The sequence below is a fragment of the Pipra filicauda genome, unplaced genomic scaffold, assembly GCF_003945595.2.
Source record: "Pipra filicauda isolate LSUMZ 115617 unplaced genomic scaffold, ASM394559v2 scaffold481_size456399_pilon, whole genome shotgun sequence".
In the NCBI taxonomy this organism is placed as follows: domain Eukaryota; kingdom Metazoa; phylum Chordata; class Aves; order Passeriformes; family Pipridae; genus Pipra; species Pipra filicauda.
Window position 1 is genome coordinate 186213 of NW_024104622.1, and position 13326 is coordinate 199538.

The window sequence follows — 13326 nt, forward strand, 5'->3', positions numbered from 1 at the left end:
ATCCCACACCCCAAAGGTGTTAAAGAAAAGGAAATCTTCAAAGGCATTCATTATTGTAGGATGGAAAATATCAGATTAAGCTGAAATCCTGAAATTTTTACTGAATCTTGCCTTGGCCTGGGCTTTGAGCATCCTCGTCTAGTGGGAGGTGTCCCTTCCCATGGCGGGGGGGTTGGAACGAGATGATCTTTGAGGTCCCTCCCAATGCAAACCTTTCTATGATCCTGTGACCTAAATTCCTATCATTTATCACTCACTGTGCCCAAGTGATATGTGAGCCAACTGTTCTGCCTGTCCCCCTGTTAATGACGGGACTCAAAATGAGACAGAGCTACACACAGAGAAAAGCCTGAAACCTTCTCCCCTCTGCAGTGGGAAACACTGACAACGTGTCATAGGAAGAGCTCCCAACGCCAGCCCGTGCCCAGCAAGGCAGCCTGGGTGAGCGTCTCTCCATGCAGGATGAGTGTAAGTGACAGCTCTGAGAAGGAGGGGACACAGACAGGAGAAATTCCTGCTGACAACTTGCTTGTTCTCCAGCCTCCCTCAGAGGTGCACACACACCCCAAGCCCTTTCACGTGGTTTTCAACCACCCCCATTCCCCTTCCAGGCAAAATCCACATCCCTGACATCTCTGTGTGAGGAGGGTTTGGCTCTGTGTGTCAAAACATCATTAAATGTTTGGTTTAGGAAGTGCCAGGGTGGCTGTCTCAGTGTTGTGCCGGAATTTGTGTTTCTGGCTCTGTCTTGGGAGCAGTTGTTGGAGCCAGGACTGCTGGGAGCCACAAATCAGTGTTTGCAGAGCAGCATCTCCTTGGCAGAACTGCTCTGAGAGGGGACACTTGACTCCTGGCTTGTCCTCCTGTGTCATTTTCTCCATGTCCTGCTGTAATATGCTTACCTAAAAAAAATTTAGCTTCTCTCAGTGCTGTGTGGAGATACTGCAGGCGAGACTTTCAGCTTTACAGCCCCTCCCCGGTTCCCAGTAACAGCACAGCCCTGCCTGGCAGTGCTCCTGTGATGAGAAATGTGTCGTAGCTCGTGGAGGATTGAGAAACTGTGGTCTTGGGGGCCATAGAAACCCTTCAGCTGGAAAGGCTGATCAGGAAACAAGATGAAGTTGCACGGGGCTCGCAAAGCTCCGCGTGTTACAACATTTCACAGCATTTATGGGTTTATGCAGCGCTCTGCAAGTGTTTTATGGGTGAAAACTGAGGCTCTTCAAGCCAGGGAAGGTGGAACATGGAATCGTTGAATCGTTTAGGTTGGGAAAGACCTCTAAGATCACCGAGTCCAACCATTAACCCAGCACTGCCAAAGCCACTGCTAAACCACGTCCCCAAGTGCCACATCCACACATCTTTTAATGACATGAAAGCAAATTTCACAAATGCCCTTCTTTGATATTTTTTTTTTTTTCGAACAAGCTTTTACGAAAATAGAGAGTGACACTCAGATCAGGAAAGGTTTCAATCATCTTGGGCTGCACACTCTGGTTTTAATGTGATCACGTATTTCTCGAGGTGCAGAGACACACACGTGTCTGTGCTGATATGTCCCCTCTGTGCTTTGCACCAGGGTCTGCAGCAACCTGGAGAAGCAAACAGTGTGTGAACTCAGCTCTGGTGTGATTTCTGCAGCATCAGAGAGCGTGAGGGCGGGGAAGCACTTCATTCCTCCCCGGTGGTGCATGCTGGCTTCCCCCTCCCAAGTCTGCTCTCTGATATTTTGCCTGCTCTGCTTTGAAATAAGTGATTAGGCCTCTACGGCTTTCTTATGGGAAGATTCTTCCATGGTTTTATTTGATCTCCTGCTGCAGACTAAACATTCCCTTTCTCATTTCCCTGCCCACCTCCCCCACTATTTCCACATAAATAATCTCTCTTTATCCCTAGTGTTTCATTTGTAATACGCACGGCTTCATGCTGGGTTTCCTTGAAAGCTGCACACTGGCCTCATTTCCATCTTCCTTAAGTGATTTTCAGAGCAGGGGGAGATTGAAACTAGTCCTAAATGTTTATCCAAATTGGTCCTTGTTGCCTTTATTTGCAGGGACTTGTGGATGCTGTCGAAATCAGTGACAGCTTTGGCCACTCGTCAGGTTTGAAAGATCACATCACTTATCTGGGTGCCCAGAAGTGAGTGGCCTGAACAGATTTTGGAATGGTGATGGGCAACACTGGCTTGACCTTGAGCTGGCTGTGTTCTGAGCACATCTCCATGAAGGAGATTCATAGTAATAAATTTAAGGTAGGAAGAAGCCAAGCAACTTGGAAAGCACCAGAAACCATCTTGTTGGTCAGATCAGGGTGGTTTTGGCCCAATATCCTCTCACTAGCAGTGGCTACCAAGGGAAAACAGCATAACAAGGCAAATATACAACATTCAGCCAGCCTGAAAGGAGGTTTTAGACAGGTGGGGGTTGGCATCTTCTCCCAGACAGCCAGTGACAGGACAAGAGGACAGAGCCTTCAGCTGTGCCAGCGAGATTCATGTTGGACCTAAGGATGAATTTCTTTACTGAAAGGGTTGTCAAGCACTGGAATGAACTGTCCAGGAATGTGGTGATGGATTCACCAACCCTGGAAGTGTTCAAGGAATGACTGGACTAGAGCACTCAGTGCTCTGGTCTGGTTGACAAGATGGGAATCAGCCAAAGGCTGGACTTGATGATCCTGAAGGTCTTTTCCAACCTTAACAATTATGTTTCAGCAACTTGCGGCTCCGAGATTTCTGAGCAAGAACTGCTGTTTTTTTATGTATTAGCATTTGGTAGCTTTGTCTCTCATGCATTTCCCTGGTTATATTTTGTGTTTGTAGAAACTTTGGTACCTTTTCATGCCATGACAGGCATCGCACAGTTTGACATCGCTCCGTGTCTGTGAATTATGTCCTTGGTTGGTTCTGCACCTGCCTCCTGCTGCTTTCATCTGACACTCCTCCCTTACCAGTATTGGAAAAGATAATGAACAGCCAGTCCCTGGTTACCTTCTCCTGGTCACTCATGAGCTGTTAAGGCATGTTTATAATTTTTCCACCCTCACCCATCTCCTTTCCGTGGAAGAGAGTCAAACAATCATGGAATGGTTTGGATTGGAAGGGACCTTAAAGATCACCCAGTTCCAGCCCCCTACCATGGGCAGGGACACCTTCCACTATCCCAGGTTGCTCCAAGCCCCGTCCAACCTGGTCTTGGACACTTCCAGGGATGAGGCAGCCACAGCTTCTCTGGGTAACCTGTGCCAGGGCCTCCCCACCCTCACAAGGAAGGATTTCCTCCTAATATTTAATCTAAATCTACCCTCCTTCAGCTTAAAACCACTCCCCCTTGTCCTATCACTTTATGCCCTTGTCATGAATGATTTTGCTTTTTAGTGGATTTGGGGGGTTAGTTTTTATATTAATGTGCACAAACTGCAAACCAGCAAAGCGTTACATGGGATTTATTTAGGAAAGGCAGAGAATGAGCCACAGGAGCAACTCACTTTTGCTGCTGGAGACTTTCCACACACGGGGCATGAGGAGAGGACATCGTCCTGGAAGGTTTTCCTCCTTTCTTCCGCAGAAGTAGCAAAGTGAATGTGTGACTCTCCCGGGAAAGATCATGGGTTTGTGTAATAGAAGGCTGTCTGCAAGATAGCCCCTTCTGGACTTGCTCTTTTCCAGCACAGTAGGAAGGAAAGTGATAAAGGAGCAGCTCTCTCACTTCCCCCACTGCATAACAAATTTAAGTTTCTGATGGTATAAGACAACCTCACTCTCAATCTCCTTTCTGTGTCCTTCCCCCTGTTTGCATAAGAAATAACATTTTTTTTTTCACTCATTTGTTAACTGAGATGATTCTCAGGCCCTCAGATACTGTGATATAAATTCCACTACAAATATTCCCAGTGGTAGCACACAGAACCGTGGTGATTTTTTTTGGAGCCCGGGCACGTTTTTCAGACACAAAATGCCCTGACCTGTCAAGCTTGAGAGAGCTGCCAACAAGATGTGTCTTCAGCTGGGGTCAGTGGGAGGCTAAATCCGAAAAATCCAAAATCGGAGACGAATGGAGCGTGTCAGCAAAGCCCCTTTTGCTCCATTGATTGTTTTGTGTTGATTCCTTAGTTTTTGCTGTTGTCACTGCCATCTAATTTAAGGCATTGCTGTTAAATTAAAAGGCATGATTGACTGACTGGCATCTGAGACACATTGCAGCTGTCAGCTGCAAAGATAAACTCCGGATCGAGATGCAAATCTTCCCAAAGATCAGGGGTGTTTGCATGAGGTGTGTAGGTGGAGCCCTCTCAGTTAATTTGTAGGAGGAAAGACCTCTTCTTTTGGCCTCTCTGCTTAGGATTCAGAGCAAGAAATGCCAAATATGAACTTCCTGGTTGATTCCGACCCTCTTGAAGTCTTTTCCATTTAACTGGAGAATTAAAATGCATTGGGTCAGCCTTGCATGAAAACTAATTTGTTTTAGTAGGTGATCATGATAAGAACTGACTGAGCAGGATCAAAAAACTCTTTAGAAACTGGATTAAAGACCTCCCTGGATGACAGTCTCCGTGGCTCTCGAGCCAGTCCCACAAAGCCTCAGATGCAACAGCAGCTTTGAAAAACTCCTGCCAGGAGCCAAGACTGTTCTCCAAAAATCAAAACCACAAGTTAAAGCTCACTGTGGGATCGAGGTGACAGCTACTGGTTGTGATGGGAACCTCTGGAGCTAGAGGCATGAGCCAGAGCCACTCCTATTAAATGGAATAAAGGGCAAAGCGAGAGGAGCCTGTGGACCTGCGAGGCTGGAGCTGAGCAAAAGTTCCCTAAGTGGGAAAGGGTTGGGTGTGTGACCTTCAGAGGAGTCAGTGCCTTTGAAAAGCAAAACCCTTTATAGAGCAGTTGCAGCAGACTCATTATTTCTGGATTAAGGACAGATGGCAACTCAACCCGCATCGATCAGCGGGGTGCAGCAGTTGGTGGAGAGCTGATGAAACAGGAACCTCCAGGGGCAGAAGGGACTTGTCTGCAAAGGGTCCCATTAACTTCAGTGCGAGTCTGTGCTGTGTTTCATGTGGGTTATTTGATTCCCTGCACCAGAAAGGTCTCCTCCCAGCCCGTGCTTGAAATGTAAGAAGGGGCAGAGCAGGGAGTTGTGTGGTGAACAAGGGGGGATGAGTTTCCTGGAAGGTGGGAAGTCCATGAGGGTTGTGTCAGCTCAACAAGCAGAGGCTGAGGGATGAACTGAGTGACGGGGCCGCTGTGCAACCACTGCAGTGACCACACCCCACTTATTTCTCTTCTGCAGCATCTGCACTGGGCTGAAAGCACCTGTGGGTTGTGGAGCTCAGCTGCTCCACAGCCACTGCAGATCGTTCCCTTCATGGAATCATAGAATCGTTAAAGTTGGAAAAGCCCTCTAAGGTCGCCAAGTCCAACTGTCAACGTAGCACCACCCCCATGTTCACCATTAAACCATGCCATACCCACAAGTTCTTTGAACACCTCCAGGGATTGTGGCTCCACCACCTCCCTTGGCAGCCTGTTCCAATGCTTGACAACCCATTCAGTAAAGAAATTTTTCCTAATATATAATCTAAAGCTCACCTTGGCACAACTTTAGGCCATGTCCTCTCATCTTGCCACTCGTTACCTGGGAGAAGAGACTGACCCCCATCTGGCTACAACTTCATTTCAGGGAGTTGTAGAGAGTGAAAAGGTCTCCCTTCACCATCCATGTCTCCGTGCTGAACTCTCCCAGCTCCCTCAGTGACTACCTTGTTATCCAGCCACCCCTTTCCACCGGCCAGATCCTTTCACAGTGGGCAGAAGAGCCCACTGTTGTACTCATGGCACAGCATTTTTCCCCCTGAAAGGTAGGATGGGAATAACTTCATATAACAGACCCTTAACCACTTGTTTACAGCTCCACTAAAAAAGACAAATCACCCGAAACAGTGAATGACTAGACCCAGGAAAAAAAGGAAGATTTCAAAAGGTTTATCTGACAGCCAATAAACAGGATAAATAACATGCAGCATTTAGTTTGTCAGGACCATGGTACAACCTGATGATAAAAAAGGACTGCTCCATAAAGTGGGGAATACCTTTGTCTTGGCTGTAAATGCCTGTGTTGATTTAGGAAGTGCTCTGGTACTTCTCTAACTTCTCTTTAGTACTCACAAATGGGATGGAAACTGAGGAATAAGGAGAGGAAGGAAGTTATCTGTGCTCAACCACATAAAGAGATCTCATTCCAGTTAAAGTTTTGAGATCATGATGGTTTTTATCTTATTTTGACTGGTTCTCCCATTGCTGAGGATAAGCAGAGTAAGAGCTACCCCCTCTACTCTGCTCTGATGAGACCCCCCCTGTAGTGCTGATCCAGCTCTAGGATCCCCAGCACAGGAAGGACATGGAGCTGTTGGAGCAAGACCAGGGGAGACACCAAGGTGATCAGAGGGATGGAGCAGCTCTGCTGGGAGGAAAGGCTGGGAGAGCTGGGATTGTTCAGCCTGGAGAAGAGAAGGCTTTGGGGTGACCTAATTGTGGCCTTCCAGTACCTTAAGGGGGCTACAAAAAAGATGGAGAGAGACTTTGGAGAAGAGCATGGAGTGACAGGACAAGGGGGAATGGCTTCAAACTGAAACAGAGTAGGTTTAGACTAGATATTAGGAAGAAATTATTTATTATAAAGGTGGGGAGGCCCTGGCACAGGTAGCCAAGAGAGATGTGGCTGCCCCATCCCTGGAAGTCCAAGGCCAGGTTGGATGGGGCTTTGAGCAACCTGGTCTAGTGAAAGGTGTCCCTGCCCATGGCAGGGGGTTGGAACAGGATGATCTTCAAGGTCCCTTCCAACTCAAACTGTTCTATTTTAAGATTTAAGAAGTCAAAGACTGGCACCTGCACTACCCCTCACTCTTTCCTGTAGTGAGACCAGGCAGCACCTATTTCTGTATATATTTGAGGGGGTCAATGTCATCATGTTTCTATCCTGAAATGCAGAGCTGTTTGAATAACCCATCATCAAACTGGGGACACCATGACATCCAGTGAATCTGGGTAACCAGTGTGTATTTTACTTACAAACACCATATAAAATAACTTCTGAAGACACTGGAGCAATTAGACATTTTGTCTCAAAAAAGCATCCCAGGGAAATAAATCCTAACCCCACCTAAGGCTTGTGTGGAGGTGCTTCCTGCCTAAACCTAACTCTAATCTGCAAGGGAGTGAGAGCAAAGAAAGACATCCTGAAAAGGGCAAGCAAAGTGTTGGTTATCTCCTAAAGGTGTCTGGTTGCAGATATCCTATTGATCAGCTCAAACCAGGCATCAGGATACCTCCCATTTTGCCAATGGCTTCTGTAACGGAAACACGATCTGTGTCCCAGCAGGAAAGAGGAGAGACAAACCTGTTTTCCCAATGCTGTTTAGAAAAAGAACCAGCACAGAAAGTGACTTTTGAGGGAAAGACAATCTTCTTCAAGGTCAAATATTTGTTGTGTGCTGCTACCAGGATCTCTGAGCTCCTGGCTGGCAGGTTCACTACCCTGCATTTCCATCCTGCTCCATTTTCCCATGTTATTCTCATTATTAAGTACCTGAGCAGCTTCCATGACCATCACCAGTGTGAATGTTGCTGAGCATGTGTTTATTTTCACTCTGTCTTGGGAGGAAAAGTCAAAGTGTGGTGGCAGCAGAGTGTGAACTCGTGGCTTTATGCTGTGCAGGTGGATGAATATTGTCCCATCCCTAAGCAAGGGGGTGCTGATAATGTCCCTTTATTCTGATTTGGCATCTAGTTGGGCTTATTTTTCCAGAGAAGGCTGGTGTCCTGCCTAGTGTGTGTCAGGAGCAGCTCAGAGCACAGTCATGATCTCCACTGCCTCAGAAATAGCAATACAGGGGGGCTGAGTCAGCTCGAGTGGATCATCTGCATCTCTGAATTCTCTGGCTCTTGGCAAGGAAAGAAAAAGGGGCTTTATTTCGTTTTTATTTTTTAAAAGCAGCATTTGTCTTTTTCCCAGTGTTTCCTGCCTTCAAAAAACTGCATCTTTAGCTCATTATCTTTCTCTGTGCCTGGACACAGCACACAGCTGAATTTCCTGGACCCGAGGCATCTCCAAGGGTAGCTGTGGGTAATGAGAGAATTCACAGCAGGAAAAACAGCCATAGGAAAGTGGCCACCTCTGGGATGAAGGGCCACCTCTGCTCCTCCCCATGAGGTGGGCACACGATGGAGCAAAACAGCCAGGCAACTGAGGCTTATTTTAGCAGATTTTAGCTTGCTGCACACAGGCCATGAGGAGTGAACAGACCACTGAGGGATGTGACAGCTTATCTGTCACCTGAAGGGCCTGGATGATCCCCTGCTGACTTTTTACAACCCAAAACCCAGCTTTGCTTGGCTCCCTGCAGGTGTTTTAACTGTGGGAGGCAAGCCAGATTCAAATGGTCTTCACGGTCCACTCTGCCATCAGCATTTATGGACATTCCACCAGGGCTGGTTGTTCCTGGCAACAAGCTGGGAAGATGCAGGGTGGAGAAGCTGCAGAGGCTCAGAATTTCCCTTCTGCCAGTGGCAGGATCATCCCTGCAGCAGGAGTTTGGTGGATCCATCACCTGTCAGGGAGGTAGCTGGTGGGACAAGGGGGAAAAAGCTGAGTGTTGCTGACACCACCACTGAGCATGGCTGGGAGGGGAAGCCTAAAAACCATCTTCATCTCATGGAGCTCACAGGTTGCTCCCCATGGGTTCTGGAAGGGTGCTGGAGAGTGAAATCATTCCCCTACCAAAGCTGTCCTCAGGAGTGGTGCCTCTCTGTGGCTCATCTGCACTGTGGGGAAAAGGAGTGGCCTTGGGTCGTAGAACTCCCACCCTTATCCCTTCCCAGCTCCCTGGTCTTCACACAGTGTTTGTTGGGGGAAAGAGGAAGGAGACACAACCTCACTGATGCTGGATTTGCATCCCAAAGTGATTTCTGCTCATGTCTTCTGGGGTTAGAAGACAACACAAAATGGGCAGAAGGTCTTGTGAGAGGGAGGCCTCTTTGCCACAGGAAGAACAGGACTACTTAAATCATAGAAATATAGAATATCCTGAGTTGGAAGTGACCCATAAGGATCACTGAATTCCAGGACAGCCCCAAGAATCCCATTACGTGCCTGAGAGGTTATCCAAGCGCTTCTTGAACTCTGACAAAAGGAACAGGGAATAATTGAAGAGAAGTCAATACAAAGGCAATGCTTCTCAATTCATCTCTTATGTCTTGACTTTCAGGTGGGTGTCAGTCTCCTCTCCAGGAACCAGCTGTAGGACAAGAGGGCACAGCCTTGAGCTGTGCCAGGGGAGGTTTAGGTTGGACATTGGGAAGTTCTTTCCAGAGACAGTGATCATACCTTGGAATGGGCTGCCCAGGGAGGTGGTGGAGTCATTGTCCGTGGGGGTGTTGAAGCACAGCATGGATGTGGCACTTAGACAAAGTGGGGTTAGGTCATAGGTCAGACTGGATGATCTCAGAGGTCTTTTCCAACCCAGTTGATTCTGTGGCTCTGTGACTTTCTGGGCTACCCCGCAGTGCCCAGACTTTTAAGGACACCCGAGCTTTGGGGCTTGGCGGTGGGTACGTCGTAGGCTCTGCCAGGCCGCTATCGCCTCATCCTCCTCACTGAAGCTGATGAGGCTTTTCTGGATTTTGCCCAGGTGGTTGGAACTCGTGGTCGGCTTGGGGCGACTGCACCAAGGACTGCGGGGGAGGCCTCCAGACCCGCATGCGCTCCTGCAAACCCCTTCCCAAGGAGGGCCTCGGCTGCGAGGGAGTCCTGGAGGAGGGTCGGCTGTGCAATAGGAAGGCGTGCAATAGTAAGTGCAGGCATGTTCCCTTCGCATGTTCCTCTCCCTTCCCAGGAGGAGGAGCTTGGCCTTGTCCCTGTAAATAATTTGGGACACTCCAGAGGCACCAGGAAGCTGCTGAAGGGTCATGTTGGAGCAGCAGTCCCAGGGGAGCATGTGGGTGAGGCTGTGCATGGCCCTGCCCTGCCCTGCCTGCCTTGCATGCACACGTCGTCCAACACACACGCCTGCAGATCCAGGCCTTCAGCCCAAGAACTAGGGGTTAATCCATAGGAACCAATAAGCAGGCTTGCATCAGGTTTTCGTGTGCTGGTGGTAAACCTGCCACCGAGGGCAAAATATCCATCCCTAAAGGCATTGCTTTTAGTTGGAGCCTCTCTCCCATATAGTTAAAGCAGGAAGCTGAGTTTCTGTTTTGCTTCTTTTTTGCTTCTTTTTGGTTTAGTTCAAGAGCAGTGATCCTGTCCCTCTCTTTTACAAAATGAAACCCACGGTGCCAAGATGTGGAGAAAGATCTGGCCATTAGAGAGACAAAATGCAGGGACTGAGCATGGCAAAGGCCTCGGTGAATGCTCCACCCTCCTCCTGTAATGAACCCTCCTTCCAGGTCCTCTTCTCCAGGGAACAGGGGACAGATTGTCAACACCAGTCACATACTAATGGGTCAAGCTAGTGAAGCTCCAGCACTTTCATCCCCAGTTCTTCTTTTCCACAAGCTGAGTTGGGAGGGGGATGAAGAGGAAAAACCAGCTGAGCTGAGTAGAGTAGACTGAGTAGACTCAGCTCAGCTCAGCAAATGCAAGCAAATGGCTGATTATGATTATTCCCTTCTTTTTATTTCAAATTCGTGGTGGAGAATGTTTGAACAACTCCTCTGATTAGTCAAATAACTAGGGAAAGTTCAACTGTCTTCAAAGGCTGGGAAGTATCTCCTGATAAAGGGGAAGTTCAAATAAAGGGACATAAATATATTCTTCTAATAAGGGCTAAAATGATTTCATGCATATTTTAACATTTCCATAAATTTAAAATATGTTGCAATTAGGCTTTTTTTTTTAATGAAACCTGGGATACTGAATTTCCTCTCCTTGACTCACAGTTGCTAATCTCCTTCTGAGGTTTGCCCGACACAAGGGATATTTAATCCATGTCCCCCATACTTGCTGGTGACTTTATCGTTGTAACAGAGCTGTGGATTGAGGGTGGGAGTGCAAGGACATGGAAACTGGTCCTGAAAGACACTTGTGGGACTGAATGAAGATGGAGGAAGGGCCACACCAGTCCTGGTGGGCAATGGTGTGAAGCAGAAGAAGGTGGAGGTGGCACTGTGGGTGGGTAGAGGGGGATCTGCAGGGGTGGTCATTGTTTGAACATGGGGGCACAAGGGACAACAAGCAGAAAAGCTCCTTAGACAGCCCCTCATGTTCTGGACAAACTAGGGGAGGACCCAGCTCCCCAGATTCTCTTTGCAGGACACCCATCCTCATCCTTAACCATCTTCCAAGCCCCTGTTGGATTCTTTCACAAGTCCCTGTTGGACTTCAGCGTGGCAGAATGGACACTTTTCCAGGTCCAGATTCACCATAACGGAGCAAGGAGCAAAACATCTTCTCTTGATCTTCCCCAGGGATGAAACTTTGCCTCTTCTTCATGATAGTTCTCCTGAGGTTGTGGTGGCAAGGAAGGATGGAGTGGGATGGTGGACAGCCCTGGAGCCTGGAAGTGTGGGTTGGATTTCCAGCTCCTCTCATTGCACAGAGTACAGCAGTGCAGGATAAATCCTTATTTACTCACTAGTTACTCACTCATTTTCGAGAACACAACATTGAGTAAAGCCAATCCCAGGTGCAGCAAACCCTGATTGTACCCCAGATGGGTTCTGATTCAATAAATTATTTCACTATTGTCTCCCTGTCCCCTTTCCATTACATTCCCAGTCAACTCCTGCTCCAAATCACAATGAGATGAGTTCAGCTGAGATTATTTGGGAAGAAAGGATCTTGAGCTAAGTGGAAAACCCAAGTTTGAAAAGAGAGCACACCCACAGAGTGGGGCAGCAAAAATGGATTTATTCCTTTGAAATAAATAAGTTAATTCTGATTAATTGTTCCAAAAGCCTCTTTGGAGACAAGCTGCTGAGCCCCCTTGTGATAATTCCTTGCTGGAAAATATTTGAGGGAAGATGTGAGCAATAAACCTTTCAAGAAGACTTGTCCATGTACATCTTGAGGTTTCTGCCTACCTCAAAACGAACTTGTATCTCTTCACACCTCCCAAAACTGTGCATTTGGCTCTGAACTCACCTCTCAGTGAACCTGTCCCTTGTTGCCTTTGCCTAAGGAGATGCACTTCTGACCCAAGAAGGGTTTCTAATTTTTTTTGCGCATATCTTTTCTTTCTTTTTGCTTTGATCTGCACCAAAACCTAAGAGGATTTAAAAGTAGATTAGAAATCCTGTTTTAAATGTGTCACTGTTATTTTCATATTGACTTTAGCTCATAGATTTGTTAGGGATGAGTAGGAACTTTGTTCTTTCACTGGAACTGTTATTTTCCTAAGTGTTCACTATATATTGCAGTTTAAATAGGTTCTATTTTGTTTTAATTAAAAAGAAAGGAAAAAAAAAAAAAAAAAAAAAAAAAAAAAAAAAAAAAAAAAAAAAAAAAAAAAAAAAAAAAAAAAAAAAAAACACGAAAAAGAGGAAGTGGCCAGAAGAAGAACTGTATCCTGAATTATTCATCATTTGAGTAGCTTGTAATAATGCCTGAGCAGCTTCTGAGGTATTGTGGAGTAGCTGAGATCTTAATTTTCTGGTAGGAAAAACCCACTCTTTTCCTTGACCGAAAGGTCCGACAAAACAAAACAGGGATTAGCACTCTGATATTTTCCCTTTGCTGTGGAGATAAATTGAAACTTGTCCACTGAGAAGCTGCTGACCAAGCAAATTGTGTCAGAATAACACAGATACCACCATAACCTTCAAAACAAGGGCAAACCCATCTCTTTTCTTTGACTTCCCCTTTTCTTGCTTCTGCCAAAGCGTCTCAGAATCTGATGGATGATTAGCAAGAGAACTTCAGCTGTTTATTTGGAACTCCAGCATCTGAGGCAGGTTCTCAGTGAAAATAACTTGAAGTGCTGACACTCAGCTCCCTGGAGCTGCTGAGATGAACTTTTGTAGAAGATCTTTGAGGGTTTGATTGGTTGTTTTATTTTGCCTGGACATGGAAAACGCTGTAAAGGGATTTAGTCTTTCTTGTCACTCAGCTCTTCCCCCAGGTGGACCTTCTCCAGGTCCTGCCATCCTTCCTTTTCCAGAAGGATCTTCAGCAGGTCCTTCTCTGCAGGAGTGGAAATGGTGGCTCTCAGTGTTTCCAAGAGGTGTCGATTCTGCCAGTTTGTCACCAAAATATGGGCACAGACACCTCGTTCTTAGAGTTGACTCTGAACATATTGTCTGGAGGCCATAATGGTTGAAATCAGTGCACAGGG

At 46.9% G+C, this 13326-nt stretch overlaps 1 protein-coding gene across 12 annotated transcripts in view; it reads left to right on the forward strand.

Moving 5' to 3' along the window:
* Positions 1-13326, forward strand: part of ADGRB1 (adhesion G protein-coupled receptor B1) — a 294127-nt gene that overhangs the window by 112949 nt on the left and 167852 nt on the right. For 10 of the 12 annotated variants that reach the window (XM_027724710.2, XM_027724713.2, XM_027724716.2 and 7 more), the window contains exon 3: positions 9685-9843. The exons of the other annotated variants lie outside the window; for them this stretch is intronic. In XM_027724710.2, the coding sequence (XP_027580511.1) occupies positions 9685-9843 (159 nt within the window). The remainder of the gene's footprint in view (positions 1-9684; positions 9844-13326) is intronic. 12 annotated transcript variants of the gene reach the window in all.